This window comes from Ips typographus, linkage group LG9 (assembly GCF_016097725.1).
Source record: "Ips typographus isolate SLU linkage group LG9, UJ_Ityp_2.0, whole genome shotgun sequence".
In the NCBI taxonomy this organism is placed as follows: domain Eukaryota; kingdom Metazoa; phylum Arthropoda; class Insecta; order Coleoptera; family Curculionidae; genus Ips; species Ips typographus.
Window position 1 is genome coordinate 5,240,057 of NC_138430.1, and position 18,468 is coordinate 5,258,524.

At 34.1% G+C, this 18,468-nt stretch overlaps 1 protein-coding gene across 1 annotated transcript; it reads right to left on the bottom strand.

Moving 5' to 3' along the window:
- Positions 1–6,065: 6,065 nt before the first annotated feature.
- Positions 6,066–8,090, bottom strand: LOC145733699 (uncharacterized). Its single transcript, XM_081986646.1, has 3 exons — positions 8,031–8,090; positions 7,111–7,729; positions 6,066–7,071 (listed from the first exon to the last, which is right to left on the bottom strand). Exons 1-3 carry the CDS (start codon positions 8,031–8,033, stop codon positions 6,176–6,178), a joined length of 1,518 nt encoding a protein of 505 aa, XP_081842772.1. The 5' UTR covers positions 8,034–8,090; the 3' UTR covers positions 6,066–6,175.
- Positions 8,091–18,468: the final 10,378 nt, after the last annotated feature.

Here is an 18,468-nt window from a genome sequence, read left to right on the forward strand (position 1 = left end):
TTCCTGTTTATTTTCCATGTCAAAAAAAACATGCCGGGTAAACGCAACCATGACCGATCAATTCCTGAGATGACATAGGTAACATAATAATGTCGGGATTTCGACCGAATTGATTAATAGACTTGTTCGATTAAACATGTGACGGCGTTTTGGACGTGGACAAATGCTTAGCCCTTCGAGGTTTGATAGAGGAAAGGATTTACCACGTCAATGGTGCATACTACAAAATGTCCCGATAGGACTGGGTAATGAGTCATTGATTGGCCGGGTGTATTTCCTGGGGGATTTTTGATTTATCGCTCCCAAAGTTGTATTGTCAATTCCGTGTGAAACGACAATATCTACACGTCCAATCGATGTTTGTTTCACCTAAATCCGAGACTCGAATCCGTAATAGATCAGTGTACAAAGAGAATTGTACTCGTTTGAAACAAAAACAGCACAATATATCTGAAGCTTTTTCGTTATCACCCTGTACATACAGCTAACATACAAATGTTTTTTTTAAGTACGTTTTATTGAATATCCTTTGCAAAATTTACCAACTAAAGCTAAGTTACGTAATAAAATAGAATATTTTGCAAACTCTGTAATCACTTGTCTTCAATAACATTGACATAAAAAAGGAGTTGTAAATGGTCCACATTAATTCATACTTCCAGGTTTTCGTACCTTTTCCTTGAAATTCCATTTAATAAATACCTCGAGAGCAAAATTTTCCTTAAAGAACACGCACACACACAATAGTCTATTGTCAATTTGTCAACAAGATTTATCTGTTTAAGTTTTTTTTTCTGTTCGCCATTTTCGTGTCATTCATTGCGTATAATTTATCTTTTTCCTTCCGCAGACTGCACATCCAATTTAGAGAAAGCTTATTATATCGATGGGTCCCGGAACAGCAAATTTGAACTCTAAGCATATGAAAACGCAGGTGCAAAACGTGGAAGATTCTATTTTGTATGCCAACCGATTCCGGATAAAATGAATGTAATAATGCTGAAAGCTTCTTGCAACTGGTTACCTTAAAGTAGATCTATGCTTCCCGGGATTACGCCGTTATTACAATATGGTTTGATTTTTCATGCAAACTCAATTATAATTCAGTGGAGATTAAACTAATCCGCAATAGAAATTGAATTAGAAAACCGTAATCGTTTACGTTATTAACGAGTTTGTGATAATAAATATCCGTAAAGTCACTAGCACGAAATTTATATTAGAGAGGCAACGAATCCTCGTAAATTCTGTTCAATATAGCCCCATTCCGGTCGATTCAAAAGAAAATTAAGTCAATTTGTTGCAGTCTGTCGAAAAACCTCGCCTCTTATCTTTTATACTATTTGAAGTAGTCTAGTTTCTACTAAAACTTTGCTATAAATTTCGGTTTCTATGTCACGAGTGATGCAGTATGTCGAATCCAACTCTGAGCCACTGAATTTACGTGAAACTAGTGTTGTAAGAAGGATTTTACTCATGAAGGCTTCTTTACCTACTTTATAGCTCCCCAAGAATTTCTTATTACAATTGAGCATTAATTCATCCGCATTGCATCTGAATTGTAAAAATCTTTCGTTTAGCGTGAACCTTTACAAAGCGTAAAATTAAAAAGTAATTCAATGTAAAAGATTTCACAAAGGAATTACATTTTGCCGCTTGCCAGACATAGCTTCATTCTAACTTAATCAACATAACGAGATTCCGCACACGTAGCAATTTCTGTTCAATTCGCCACGATATGATGTTGGCCTGTTTTATTATGGTATCTAAGTCCAATATCAGAACTAGAGGTTAAGGATAATCCGGCAATTTTGTTCATCAATTACGGTTTCCTTCGTCTCCGCTCGTCTCTTTCGCAAAAAGCCTTATAATTCGTTGGGGCCACCCAACAACAGCGGATTTGTTGATAAAGGTTTTGCCCGGCCCAGTGATCTGTCTGATACCTTTAGGTAAAATCAAAAATTGCTCTAAATCATATTAAAATGTTGGTAAAGTAATGCTTTGGCTGGTCTTCATACTAGTATTCATCTGACCTATGTCCCAAAGTATCATAAAACGTTACGTAACGTATTATAGAAATAACGTATTTCTGAAGGATTCTTAAATCATTATATTCGACTACAAGATGATTGTTAAGGAGTAACCGAAAAAAACCCTATTAGCTGTTGTTCTCTTCAGAAGGGTCATTTATCTTTAACACCCAACTGCAGTTTAGAAATACAGATCGCTAACGACTGGATAATTTCCACCTTATTTATTTTGTTGGTACTTTTTATCACGAAGCTTGGGTAGAAGTAGTTAAAGTGATATATGGCTTAGTTTTTGTTTTTGGTTTCATCTCAGAAAGGGGTGTCAATTTTGATGTATTGGTCTTTCTTTCGTTATATGGAGGCTGCGAATGGGAAGTGAACGAAATTTACACTTTGGTAATATAGACGAATTGATGGGAATCGTTTTTGGGTTGCACAGCTCAAAATTCAGTCGTAACTTTAACTATTTCAATTTAAACCAAAAGTCTAAAGAAATGCGGCAGCATAAATTTAAAGTAACCTCTCTTATTTGCCGGAATATTCGGTTCAGACGTTTGAAATATGTGGCTAATTCCTTTAATGAATTTCTTCATGGATCAACCGACATTAGCTTATTGTTTTTCCTCGTCTAACAAAGTGCTTTAAAATAAGTTTATGATCAAGAAATATTTCCATAAAAGCAATATAACATGCACCGAGGAATATAATGAAGAAAAATGACTTGTACCCCCCACTTTGCGCTCAAAATTTGAGTGCCTCTTTGATATTCCAGAGTACACATAAGACTTTGCAAGACTGGAGGAGAGTATTTCATATTTGTCAACTTAATGGCCGCATTGTTTATTACACATGTGACTGCCAGCGACCTAAACAAGATTTAGCCTGATACGTGTTGGGAATTAAGAGAGAATTGTAAGCGAAATGTCCAGAGTTGCGGTACAAAGGGCTTTGATGTCTTTAGAAAGGGTTCACAAAGGATGTTAATTGCATTCAGTCATTTCTTTTACCAACAGGTTAATTTGTTCTTTCTCCACGTCAAAATTTAATATCGAGTGCCGATTTCTAGAATAGCGAACTGTAACGTGATCAGAGCTAGTTTCCCATCTATCCGTGCTCGCTTTAAAAGTAGCAGACATTGGCACTTATTAAATTGAGAATGTCAGGTTTTTATTATGGCAATATCAGTAGCAGGCGCCAAAGTTCCAGTTGGGATACCTGAGATGTAATAAATTCAACTCCTGCGAGACCGATTGAAAGCTCAGGCCATAGAGACGCCGATGCTTTCTGCATACTGGAAAGCTCCCTTAAAGCTGTGCATACAGATCGAGATTTCATGTTCTGGAATCCATGCGGACCGTTAATTTGCTCCAAATTTATGTGCTAAGGTTATACCAGGTAATCTACGACTCTGACCGCGGCGACACCATTACGAATTATTGTTTATACCGCTTTGGCGATAATGAATTTACTTGCCAAGTTTCGGTTCCACGCCTAGTTTCACCGATTATCGTCTCTGTATTTTACACGGTGTGAGTGTGTATTGAATTGTAACAGTTTGTAGGACAAAATAAATTAGATTTTTTGCGATTTTCTCAACATTTATCAATTTAATGAGGATTCCAAAAATGTCCTTAAAACAGTCATTTTCTTACTCCAAGTCGATTTTACATGCAATTTTGTTCCCGAATGGAGCAAATTTTGTAGTGTTTTTCAGGTTATTGAATAGGAGATATAATGAAAATTCCAAAAATGTGCTTAAAACAGTCATTTTCTAACTCGATATGGTCGCTGACTGCCTTTTAAACCAAATTTTAGATCACAATTTTACTGATTTGTAAATTTGTTGCACCAAACTAGTTTTTCCTGAATTACACGAAAACGGTGAAAGTTACAAAAAAATTGCAAGAGACCAAAAATGTTCCTAATTGACTCCTTAGCGCAACACCATAAAGTTTGCACTACCGTTTTTGCTTCCAGTATACAGGGTGTGCAAGACAATTATGATGATTCGCTATTTTTATCACCCTGTACGCTATTTTTAAGATAGAGTTTTTTATTCTACACCACTGGAAAGAGGAGCTTAAAACGGTTCTTTTAAGTGGTTGAACCACCCTAAACCCCCCAAAATAACCAAGTTACAAGGTGTTCAAATTTCAAAACCACAACTGGTGAATGCTACAAAAAATTTGAAAGATACCAAAAATGTCTAATCAACTCATAACTCAGCACCGTAAGTCTGCAGGACGGTTTTTGCTTCCAATTAAAAGTATGGTGATTGACTGTTTTTGGTCACCCTGTACGCTATTTTTTAGATATATTTTTTTGCTCAACACCACTGGAAAGAGGAGCTCAAGACGGTTCAGTGGTTCAACCTCTCTGAACTCTGTTACAGAGTGTTCAAATTTCAAACAACTGATTTGAAAAGTTGTTGTATCAAACCAGTTTTTGCTAAATAACTCAGAAACTGTGAAAGTTCCGAAAAATTTGAATGAGGGCAAAAATGTTCGTAAAGAACTGCTAAACTCATCACTGGAAGTTTCACATTTCGTTAGTGCCGCTACTATACAGAAGGTGCATGAAAAGATGAAAACTGTATATTGATTCAAATTTATGACTTTTCAAATTAATGACAGTCATGACAGGAAAATGATATCTTTTATGCAAATTTCAATGAGACCCATAAATTACTGGTCAAATTGGTAAAATTTCCTGGAACACTAAATTTTACTTTACCTCGGAAAACCGGTAAGAAGTAAAGTGAGGTTAATGTAATTTGAGTACAATGTTTTACAGTAAATTCTCAACAATTCACTCTCAAAATAGTGGTGATACCTTTTGCCGTTGTTGACATAACTCAATTTCAGTTAAAACTTGTTTATTACTCAAAATATGCAATTTGTCAATTTTGATGCTGTGAAAAACGCTAAGATGCAAAGTGAGGAAAATTGGATATAATATTCAAATTCTTTAGAGGCTTCTAGGGATTATTTGGAATTGTCAGAAATCTGTCTAAAGCTTCTAAAAACTATTTTAAAAATGCCAAAAGAAGCTTTTTAAATGCTTAGAAACTTGGAATTCTCCAGGAAAGCAGCTGGTACCATATAATAAATAAAAAAAAATCAGGATCTGTCCAGTAGTACAGGATTTAATTAAGATAGTAAATTACCTTCTTAGTTGACGTAAAACCATTAAATTAAAAGTAGAAAGGTGAAATTTAAATGAAGAAACTTATTCCAACTATTTTTACTTGTTTCAAATAAGAAGTTTTAAAACTAAAAATAATAAATTACAATAAAAAGTTAACCTCTGAGCTACAATAAAACCATTAAAACCGGAATAATCGTAGCTTTTAATTAAATCCGGTTATTTTTTTTTCGTTTGCCAGACTATAAACCTGGAGTCAGCTTATTGTCTCACTAGGAAAGAAAAGATTGCCCCGAACGTACAATGTTTTATCTTAACTGCTTAATCTCAAAATGCTTTTAAATACTTTTTGGTCTAGTCAGTATCATCTGTTTGTTTTCCCTAAAGGATTGCATCGCGGGATTAAAAGATAAGTAACTTTTATAGAACAAAGTGTACCGGCCCGGAGAAAACTTTCTTTTATTTCGTTTCGGGTGGGGAAACTTTAAGAGCGCTAATTTCATTTTGAATCATCCGTTTTGTTTAGTATCCGATTTTCGCCCTCCCAGGATATTAAACTTTCAGGGGGTTTTTATTTCCGTCTTCCTTGTCCGTTTCATATAAGTGCCAAGTTCACGTTTTCGGTTATTTTATTTACCACCAGTTTCGGTTTTTTCTTTTTGTTTTTCCTTGTCAAACTCATGGGAATTGACAGCCAATCTACGAAAAGACGATACTCTCAACACCCATCAGTCATTTAATTGCATGAACTAATAAAGTTGGTTTTAACCATTTTATCTGTCAGTTTATTCAGGGATACTGTCAAAAAGAGTTTTCTGACAATCTTAGGGTCATCAACACTTTTATCACAAACTACAAACCATTGGTTGACCGAGAGACAAAAATGCCATAAAAATGTTAGAAATTTATTTCAGACATAGAAACACAGTATTAACATATAAGACACAAAAAAATAGACAAAAAAAATTAATTTAAATAGTAACTGACAAAAAAATAATAAATCACACTTTTAATACTACGAAATCTTGAAGAGGAGGAAGCTGAAATGGTACATCTGTTGATATGATGGTAGGCTTGGGAGTAGGTGTTCGACGATTTGTTTGTGGTGGAAAATAATTAGTAAGAGCAGATGGTGGATTACTAATTGTTTTTTTGATGGTAGTTGTAGGATATTTGAGTTGGACTTGGGGAGGATTATAAAAATATCCAGTATTAGGAACTGGTTTTTTGGGGGTTGTAATTGGAGTGGATGTAGTAGTAGTAGTAGTTGTAGTTATTTCAGGTGGAAGATAAGTATTACTGGGATTAGGAGGACGATTAGTTGTAGTAGTAGTAGTAGTGTTAGTTATTCTGTCAAAAAATGGTGTATTTATTCTAGGAGTAGTTATACGAGGAGTGGTAGTTATTTCAGGTGGAAGATAAGTATTACTGGGATTAGGAGGATGATTATAAAAATATCTATTACTAGGAACTGGTTTTTTGGGGGTTGTAATTGGAGTGGATGTAGTAGTAGTAGTAGTTGTAGTTATTTCAGGTGGAAGATAAGTATTACTGGGATTAGGAGGACGATTAGTTGTAGTAGTAGTAGTAGTGTTAGTTATTCTGTCAAAAAATGGTGTATTTATTCTAGGAGTAGTTATACGAAGAGTGGTAGTTATTTCAGGTGGAAGATAACTATTATTAGGAGCAGATGGTGGATTACTAATTGTTTTTTTGATGGTAGTTGTAGAATATTTGAGTTGGTCTTGGGGAGGATTATAAAAATATCCATTACTAGGAACTGGTTTTTTGGGGGTTGTAATTGGAGTGGATGTAGTAGTAGTAGTAGTTGTAGTTATTTCAGGTGGAAGATAAGTATTACTGGGATTAGGAGGACGATTAGTTGTAGTAGTAGTAGTAGTGTTAGTTATTCTGTCAATAAATATTTTATTTATTCTAGGAGTAGTTATACGAGGAGTGGTAGTTATTTCAGGTGGAAGATAACTAATTCCGGGAATAAATGGTTTCTCTGTCGAAGTAGTAGTAGTTATTTCAGGTGGAAGATAACTTTTATTGAGAGTATATGATTTCTGAGATGTTAGATTGGTTTTCACTGTTGTAGTGGTAGTAGCAATTGGAGGGTTTTGGAATGAGTTGTGAAGAGAGTTATAAATTAATCGTCTGTTTGTGGGTAATTCCTTAATAGTTTCAATTCTACTTGGTGCTAGTTTTATAATACGATTAGTAAAAGTTGTTGAAGGATATGTCAATCGGTTTTTTGGTGGCTCATAAAAATATCCTCTATTCTTCGATGGTTTCTTAGGCTGGTTGGGTGGAAGATAAAAATATCCTTCATTTGTCGGCGGTTTCTTGGTGGTTGTAATTGGCTCACTGATCGTTGGTGGTGGATAAGTTAGGGGATTCTCAGGAATATTGTAGACATATTTTGTTCGATTGACTGTAGTTTTGAATATATCTGGATATTGACGCTTGTTCACACTGTGCCTGAATAATTCATCTTGCCCGTGTGCATCCCATATTATGCAGATTACAACCAAAACCACAGTCCAACGTATCTGAAAATAATAGAAAAAACTGTAAATACATTGGAAATTAATTAATTTGCAATCTGAGATATTTCGTAAATGTCTATTTTATTCAAATGGACCATAAATATTAATTAGGCACTTTATTAATTAAGAAAGGTAAAGGACGCTAATAACCATATAAACTGTGATGAATCAAGGCTGAATTGTTTTATAAAACATAATATCAAAATTACCTACTGTAAGTACGTTTAATTCAAATGTATAAAAGTTAGTTCTACGGAAACATTTTTCAATCATGGTAATGTAATTGACAGTTATTGATACATACCATATTAAGTGTATAAGGCAGAGTTGACCGTGACAATAAGAAGACGAGCACCACCACATACACAACACCAAAATGGTCATCAATTTTACAAAGGATATTTTATATATTTCTAGTTGAAGGTAATCCACTTAATAATTTTGTCACCCACATCGGATTTTTCCTGGAGAGGGAAGAGATACTACGACTGTATAGTCTTTTTATAGTCTGTCTAGTCTTTTTACTGTATAGTCTTTATGTATAGTTTATTCAGTGAAATTATTCACTTATCACCTAGTTAAACATCATTTAATCCAAATTTAATGACGAAAAAAAAGTCATATAAAAGGGCAAAAACATTATTCGTTCGTTCCGAATCCTCTCACATGTTTAATCAAACGGAAAAAGTAATCAATTCTGCGCAAATCGCGATACTGTCATCGCGTTATTGCTTTTTGTGCCATCTTATAACGCTATCATTCATAAAACTGACAAATTACCATGTAATATTAAATCGATTTTATCGTTTTCTTTTGCTACTTATGCAGGAATTTGCTGTCATCTTTAACGTGAGTATGTTTCGTTTTACGAGCCTTGACATTCGTCAGGTGTTTTCTTGATTGTTGTGCCGAAATGATTACGAAATTTTTATTAAAAATTTAAAATTGACATTGGAATTAATGCAAGATTACCAAATTTACAGTAGGAGGACAAAATTATCACCCTGATTATTAATTAATCAATTATTTTATGCGAAATTCTTTCACAAAAATTGACTAATAGTCCTGGACTTTTTTTGTATACCACGTCTAGTATTTCTGCATCTATTGGCACTAGAACAACATAAAAAACATTCCTGTGCAATGCATAATTCTAATGTACAGTAAAATGGACAAAGTATGACGTACTTCACAGTGGCAACACTTTTAAACCAATAAATCGACTTAATTTATAGGTACACGCGTTTCGACATGGAACATTGATTTATCCGAAATGTGCCCGGGTACAAACCAACGTGCAATATGTCAGCGGCGAACGTATTGTAATTTTTCTCTCTTGGAGATTATGTAAAAGCCGCCAGCGAATGAAAATGAATTCGCTTTTCCCGAGATGAGTTTTCCGTTACGAAACGCCTTAATAAGCTCGGATTTCGCCCTTTCACAATGCTGTAACCGCAACCTTTGGATTTGTTTTTATTTCTATTGATTTTAAAATGTTTAGACGTATTTTGGCGTCAGTGTTTACTAGAGTGTTTACAATATAGGGATAGCTGGATGTCGACATCGCAAGGAACCCATTAAAGCTGGAAAAACAGGCTGAAAGACTATTTGAAGAAGAAGAAGAAGCCAAAATACGGCTTTTGTTTTTTATGATCATTTTGATGTATTCTAAAATAAGTCCTGAAATTGTAGGTTAAATTATTTTAAACTTTATAATATAATTTGGCTCAACTGCTGGTTTTGCTTCAATTTAATTGAAGAGAATTTTTGTAGAGAATTGTATTAAAAACATTCTGCCATTAACTAATTATTGTTAAAATTTGAACAATTGTCGTCCAATTGATAATGGATCAAAGCACTTGAATGAAAAAAGTTTATCATTAATTCCAAAGAATCAAAATAATCATCACTCCATTACTAGCGGCGATGCTTTTAGCTCCCAATCCTGAATTCTTCCTTAAAGACTGTAATTTGATTTTAAAGACATTATTTCGCACCACTGAGCATTAATCCGAATGCTAAAACGCTTTTTAAACTACGGCAAAAAAGATATTATTTTCAGTATTCAGTCAGAAAGACTTGAGTGCTTGCAAATGCTTAGTTTACGATTAACTTTTCGAGCACATGGAAAACTTATTGACATTCGATCGGATCGAAAATCACACGCAGAACTTCCGGAAGAAATCAGATCTGCACTGCATAAAACGTGCAGGATTGGAAAATCAACTTCAAAGGTGTGAAAAATTGAATCTAATCCACAAAATATATTTATTCCTTTATAGGAGGACCACTTTTATAAATTCGATAGGGTGCATATCGATGTTAGGTATCTGGAAAACGATATTTTCTATCAGAGGCTTTGCCTTTCGATTCATTGAACCAGATCGGATAAGTATGTGTGTTTCTTATTTTGTCAATAAGCTCAAAACTAGAAGTAAACAACATATACTAAAAACCAAACAAAATTGGGAATAATGACACACAACACTTTGCATTGTTACCAAACTGTATGTCATGAAGATCTCAAATTGCTGTTGAATCATGCAAATAGGTATTACAACTCAGGTTAAGCTATTTATGTTAAATATATTGTAATTTAACCTAACCTTAATAAATGTGATATTCCGTCTGTCTGTTTACGTCATTTCATTTTAGTTTGATTTTCCCTATTATACAGTGTGTCCAGGATAAGGGCCAGGATGGGGATCTTGAAAACAGTTAGAGTTACAAATTGCTTAAATGAGAAAAAAGTTAAGTAATCCTGGTAGGCTTATTATCTACTCATCTTTATATTGTTTGATTTTAATCTTCCACAACATTGCGAGTATTTAAATGGCAACATTGACACACAAAAATAAATTTTGCATTGTCTAGCATAAAATTTAAATACATCAATTTTAAGTACATCAAGCTGTGTATAATGGAGAAATTATTAAATCGATCGGAAAGACAATTATTGTAGCAGATTTGGGTGATATTTCTTGTAACCACTTAGACCAAATTGAAATTCAAAAGCAAATCTCACAAAAAAGCATGTGGAGAATATTTTCCGCATTACAGTGACGACTGGCTCGAATTTCCAAGAAAATATAACAAGCAATTCCCCTAGGAAGGTGACTGTAAGTGATATGATTCTATTGTGTTTCGAGGCACTTTGTCGACAAGGTAAGTTCAAGATAGGGAAAATAATCCTGTAGAGTTTCAAGTTGATAGTTGGATACACAATAAGCGAGAAACACGTGCATTGAAACAAATTTACTAAATTGCCAGTTAAAATACAATTTAGATCGTCAAAGTGAATGAAAAACTTGTAATAAATTCATAACAACTTCTTCGATTTGGAGAAATCTGCACTTAACGCCCAGCCATTAATCATACATATAACCGTCATAAAACACCACGTTATAAAGCCATTACATAGAGTAATAATTAAATTACAGGGCCGGAAGTTGATTATTGAAGTTGGTCGAAAGTTTAGTAATCGCAAGCAAAAACTTGCAGAGGACAATCGTTCTAATTAAGCGGGGTTAGAATGTAAATTTGAAAGAAATTAAGCAGGTGCCTCTGGAGGATTATATGCCGTTAAAGTTTTCCCAACTCTAATTCGTTATCATGTGCTTCGAAGTATTAGCTATATAGGAACAAGTTGTGGTAGGCAGGTGCGTGCAGAAACTTTACCAAGGAATTTAATTTGCTTTCTTGCGCTAATTGAAACAAGTTTTGAAAAGTATACTAAAATCAAAAAAAATTAGAATGACGTCACATTTTTTTTAATGTAAATGTACTAAGTTATTTGTGTGGTGTGATACAGAATAGAATTATAACAACATTTCTTGTCTACAAAAGTGATATTTATGTACTTTTTGTATTTTCTACACACCAATGCCAAAATTTTGTTATTAATTCTGTATACTTAAAATTTTCTGCAAGTTTTAAAAAATCATGGAAAGGTTAGGACACATATCTCTTGTGCTCCGGCAACTATTGAGACATTTTTGGTACTTAGAGGTCTCTCCATTTTTTCAAAATGTTTATAAAAGCCTCTGGCTATTGTAGAAAATTTTTGGAATGCTTAAGACTTTTGTACAGACCTTTAGCAATTTTTGGGAGAGTGTTTAGAAGCTCTGTCACTCCTAGAAAACTTTTTGGAAAGCAAAGGACACTTGTAGAGATCTTTAGCAACTTTTGGGAAAGTCTTACTTGTTATTTAGAAGCTCTGTCGGTCCTGGAACCTATTTTGGAATGCTTAAGACACTTTAGAGACCTTTAGCAATTTTTGGGAAAGTCTTTAGAAGCTCTGTCAGTCCTAGAAAACTTTTTGGAAAGCAAAGTACACTTGTAGAGACCTTTAGCAACTTTTGGGAAAGTCTCACTTGTTATTTAAAAGCTCTGTCGGTCCTGGAACCTATTTTGGGATGCTTAAAACATTTTAGAGACCTTTAGCAATTTTTGGGAAAGTGTTTAGAAGCTCTCTCAGTTCTAGAAAACTTTTTTGAAAGCAAAGGACACTTGTAGAGATCTTTAGCAACTTTTGGGAAAGTCTCACTTGTTATTTAGAAGCTCTGTCGGTCCTGGAACCTATTTTGGAATGCTTAAGACACTTTAGAGACCTTTAGCAATTTTCGGGAGAGTGTTTAGAAGCTCTCTCAGTTCTAGAAAACTTTTTTGAAAGCAAAGGACACTTGTAGAGATCTTTAGCAACTTTTGGGAAAGTCTCACTTGTTATTTAGAAGCTCTGTCGGTCCTGGAACCTATTTTGGAATGCTTAAGACACTTTAGAGACCTTTAGCAATTTTTGGGAGAGTGTTTAGAAGCTCTCTCAGTTCTAGAAAACTTTTTTGAAAGCAAAGGACACTTGTAGAGATCTTTAGCAACTTTTGGGAAAGTATCACTTGTTATTTAGAAGCTCTGTCGGTCCTGGAACCTATTTTGGAATGCTTAAGACACTTTAGAGACCTTTAGCAATTTTTGGAAAAATGTTTAGAAGTTCTGTCAGTCCTAGAAAATTTTTTGGAAAGCATAGGGCACTTGTAGAGTAATATGATTCAATAAAAATGACTTTCTCAGGTTACTTGAATTTTTTTCCAATTTTTAAAGACCCAAAAGCAGTGACAGTTTTTAGGTTAGGTTAGGTGACAACGTAAAAGTTTTTCCAAATTTTTGAAATAAAAATGTTGAATTGTAAATTTTTCTAAGGTCAGGTGACTCTTTTTTTCAAATTCTGACGAAACAAAAAGTATGTTTGGTACGGTTGCCTGAAATTACAATTGCAAAATACACGTCAGGTGACTTAGATAATTCAATTTTTGAGCTTGCAACACTGTAAAAGCTCGTTGACATTGTCAAAAATAGTCACGTAAACTTCAAAACTCAGTTTAAACTTTGGAAAATGGTTAATTAAATTTAGACAGTTGTAAAAACTTAAATTGAAAAATGCACGTTACGTGACGTTAATAATACAATTTTAGAGCTTGCATCACTGTAAAATCCAGTTCACACCTGTCAAAACAGTCACGTGATCCTTTCGATTTTCTAAGATTGTTCTTTTAGAAACCTCTGGCAGTATTGTGCAGGTTTCGAAGCTTCTGGCATGTTTAAAAAATTTGCGGATGGTTTAAGACTTTTGTAAAGGCTTCTGGAAATGTTTGGACTGGTTTCAGCACTATTTAGATAAGATAATATATGATAATCCAAGATGCCAATATTGCCAATATTGTTGAAAGAATTTCATCTCTGCATACTAGATCTCCTTAGTTAACATTCTTCCTAACCACTTCTTACTAATTTTTTAATCTACAAGTAAAATCCAAATTACCAGAGTAATTCCGTAACAAAGCAGGTTTTGTGAAAAGATAACAAGTGGATAGAACAACAAAACAAGTAGCACCTAATTCAAGTTAAAACATCCAAGAGGCAGTCGCAAGCGGGTCGCCTCTTGTTCAAAAGCTAATTTACCGTTTATGGTAACTGATATTTACGAGATGCACTTTCCATAATGCAAATTACTTTTAGTGCCGTTACGGCGACACTAATTCCAGTTTTCCGGATATGGCTCGTTAAATCGGTTGCCGACCCTGAAGATTAATAAAGCCGAAACTAAATTGCCGCATTTGGTTCAACTATTATCTCGTTATTAATTAAGCCGATCTGTGGTTTAGATTTTTGTATAAAAAGAACAGAATCAGAGAAAAGCTATCGAATGACAATATAACGATTCGGAATTGGGACAGAGTGATTCTCAAACAAAATAAAACCTAAATCAATAGGAAATTTAGCCGTTGGTTTCGAGTCATAAATAAATCAGTGGCGGGAGATGGTCACTCCCTTCTAACATCGGATTTTTTATCACATTATGTATCATGGGAATACAATTCAGGAGCCTCGTAAGCTATAAATTTAAATGTTCCTTTTTTTACTACTTTTTTTACATATGTCCTGAATTTCGTTGATCACAACACCTCTGCATAACTGGGTAAAAGTCTTTGGGCAAATAACGATAAGGGCGTGAAATAACTTTCCAGAATTCCCAGTAAGAGTGCCCTCTGGCTATTCAGAAATTCCCCGAATTGAAACCGTCCCAGTCGCATCGATCACTTCCTGTACATTTACGATCTGATAATACCGAAATGATGTATCCTTAGGTGGATACAGATCTAACGGGTTTCAACTGTAAATATTTGCATAAAGGAAATGCGGTATTATTGAAATAACCCGGGATTTCGACTATACGCCAAGGAAATTATACAGCCTCTAGATATTATACGTAACTGAGCAATCCTATCGAATTAGATAGATAAATAGAAAATTCCATAATGAGCTACTACAACAGATAGCCTTTGTCGCATATTGCTGTAATTCAAGGAATAAGCTTTGAAATCAAATTCAGAACAAACATATAACGCAGTTACATTAATATTCTCGATGAAAATAAACAGTTTCGATTTGTTATCATAATCGATTGCATTGATTGCTCTAATTAATGATAAACAGACCAGCTAACTTAATTATTGGCTGAATTACTTCAAACCCACAATAATAACTTAAATTATACACAGAACTTCAAAATTGATGATGACGAGGAGTTTTCAAACAGTTTTACTAATAATTAAGAAAATGTCATGATTATTGAGTTTTTGATAGATTTAGATGTAGAGTTTTACGAAATAAACCGTTTGTGGCTCTCAATTTGGTAATTTTACTGTTTTCGACTTCGAAATACTTATTGAAAAGAACTATTTAGAATATAAAGCTGATTGAAAATGCCTATTCTCCAAAAGGAGAAAATAAATAAAAGGCTTTAACTGGCCGGGTATAGCAATTTCGTTTCTATGCAAATTATGACCGTTTTCAGTTTTGACAGCCGCAGTTCTCGTGAAAAAGGAATAGAGTTCGTTATATTGTCGAAAAGAGTTGAAACGGAGGCACATAAAATAAATACAGGGTATTATTCACATTCACATGAGAAACCCAGAGATCTGGGAAAGTTAAGTTGAAAAATTAAAAGACATTCCTTACGGGATGCTGTAAATAAAGTTTTTCGACGAAGCGGCTCCATAGAGAGGAAGTCGTTTATTTCCAGATTCGGGATAATTTAAAATGGCGAGACAATTTTAGACAAAAACGCATCGGCGACAGTGACGAATCGCACGCAGTAAGTCACTTTTTAGTAATTTAGATTGAGCGAAAGCATTTGATTTGGTGCTTATCTTGATGACTTTAAAGCAGCAACGAAAAAAATCACCATATCGACTTGAGAAATTAAAATTTATGACCGAAAATGGAACATCGGTTATCGATTAATATCAGACGAGTGCCATTATCAGACAGTGTTTTCCTCCTTTTGTGTTTCCGAGTATTCTGAGAAGGGGATAAATGATAACGTGGCTTGCCAAATAAAGATTTGTGAATAGTGGTGGATCTTCATAAATGTCAATGGATATGATTTATGGAAAGGCTGACTAGGATAAACGAGAAGATGATTATTTTTATTATAGTAAAATATCCATTACAAAGTCGGAACGGACTCATCAATCAAAGTGAATTTGTAGAACAAGTTAAAAGCCTAATTTAAATTGCTATTCTCTTGACTTTTTGCTGATCAATCTTAGTTATTTGCGGAGCAAATGTTAAAATAACATGTAAATTAACTACACTGATAACGAATTAAATCGAAATTGGGTTCTAGTGTGAGCAATAACTCATCAAACACAAGAGTCAATGTTAAAATATATCGGTTTCCACCCCTAAAACATGATGTTTAGCACACATGCGAGTTTACGAGCTTAATCAAAAGCCCCATAGTGGAAACAAAACGTGCCGAGAATTTACCCGAAGCCGCAACTGTCAACGACCGTATTGCTTTGAACACGAGACAAAACAATAGAGGATGATGTATTTTTATTTGTAAGTCAGAAATGTAGGAGGCTAGAGATTTCTTGCTTTGTTGTTTACAGTAGAACAGAAAAAATCGGAATCGTTCCTACACAGGAAATATTTATCGGAATTTTGTCAGTGAAGTAATCTAACAGATAAATAAAAAAAAATGATTATAAAGCGTATGGTAATATTGCCTTATAGTAGTATGGTAAAATAACTAGCTATGATAAAAGATAATAGGGATAAAAGCGCAACAAACAGAAAAACATTAAAACATGCATGCGCAAGACAAAGACAGAAAACCTAAAAAACTCTAGTCGGCGAAAACTTTAGGACAGTGTTGTCAGATCTGCATTCATCCACTGGATTTATATTGTCATTAACCTATTGGATCATTTCAATATGATTTCAATGAACGAGTGTTTACTGTTTGGTCTGGTTTCTGCTGTTATTTTTGAATAAAATGTATGACGTTTAATTGTTTAGCATTCGAATTATGTCGTTACCACTCTCTAATGCCTGTAGTTGTCTTTTGTCAAAAGTAAATAGATTCTAACCTCAAAGTATAACCTACTATACTTTTAAGTTTTCGGGAGGCCTGCAACTGTAATTTTTCAATGTTTTGCATTAGTTTGGTCATAAAAATTATTCAAAATTACTCTTTCTAGTTGTTTGCCAACTACAGCCACCCTGTTGACTAGCATCGAATAAAAACTGGGACAAACTCCATTTTTACTCTGCAATTTTAATTCTCTAACCCCGAGCATTTTATGGCATTTTTCATCACGTGTACACAAACCCACATTTCATTAGATGAAATGTAATTTTGTCGAGTTTAGTCCATCTCATTCCCCTAAATTGATAACAGTCCAAACACAACTGGCAAAATTAGGTCAAGTCTACATGTCTTGTTTAACTTAGAACGATGTCTTTCTGTTATAGGCAGCCTAATCTAATCCTGTTAACAACACTATCAGAGATTAATGTAATTAATTGGACCAAGTATACGGTTTTATACATTTAAAAAATCTTAGTCAGGGAAAAAGGTATTTTTCACGATATTTATTATTTTTATCCCTGACCTGTCGTATATTTTACGCTTTTCACATATCCATTTACCCACAAGCGGATTTTGTCTCGATTATGTGTATTCCAAAGACACGGATTAGGCCCAGGCCCGTAATCCAATTAACAAAAAGCTCGCAATAAAATGATTATATGTGTAGTATACTGGCGAGTGCTGAGAATTTTCCTTTTTAATCAGATTAGACTGTGCGCCAGTAAAAATTTCTGTTTTTTTGCTTTACTGTGCATAGTAATCAACTGAATTTTTTTATTGAAACAGAACCTTACAGCATATTGATTAGATTGTTAACAGTCTCTCTTAGAAAAAACATTACATCCTAATTAAATATCGTCGATTCTTTTTCCGCAAGCAAAGTGCCCAATATTGAATTTATCTGTGGCGACGAGCAAATCTCCTTTAGTTTGATTTAGTAGTGTGGCATTAAAGTGACAGCGGGTTTGTGTTAAGCTCGCCACAGGCTATAATTTTCAGCCGAGCTGCACATAAAGGGCCATGGTTTAAATCTGCTTTATTTAAGCTGTAAAAATCCATAATTTAATGAGGAAAATAACGCCTTTCGGGTCGGGGCTTGTTTATGGCGAAAACGGGTTATTTTGAATAAAACGGACTCGAGGATTTCTTTTTCTACCCAATTAACTCTTACGCTCAAGTTTGATGTTTCCCGTTTAAATATTTACCACAAAACCGTAACCGATGCGGTAGTTTTATGTAGGTTGGGAAAATTCTGATAGTTATTTTACCAGTACGTAAGAATTTTCCCATTCAGTCGGGTAATAAAAGGGTGGTGAAACAATGCTAGTCCAGGCTTCAAGTTTCGCCAAAGGGGCTGCTTTTGACAGGTCCATTTATCTAGAAAAGACCTCGTTTAGCGGCAATTTTGCTGATATATTTACGTATAATGTATTAATTTCAACTCTTATTAAAAATACTCGATGCTCTGGATTTTCTTTGCGGTTGAATTGTAACATTTTTAGCATTAGATTAGTCAGATTAGGTAATAAAGCGATCAAATAACGCATTGTTTAATTAGCTCATACACTATTTGATCATATACCTTGAAGCTATAAAATGACAAAAGCATTACAATCAGTGTAAATCATATTATAGTTTTATGAGATGTTTTTTGACAGTTGTCACTTATAACTGTCTATTGTGAATATATTTAGATCTATCACAATGGTGGTATCTGTCAAATACCATTCTATAAAGTTATAAAACTACAAAACCTGCCTAAATAAGACACTGGCATAGATAATATAGTTGAAAATCATATTAAATG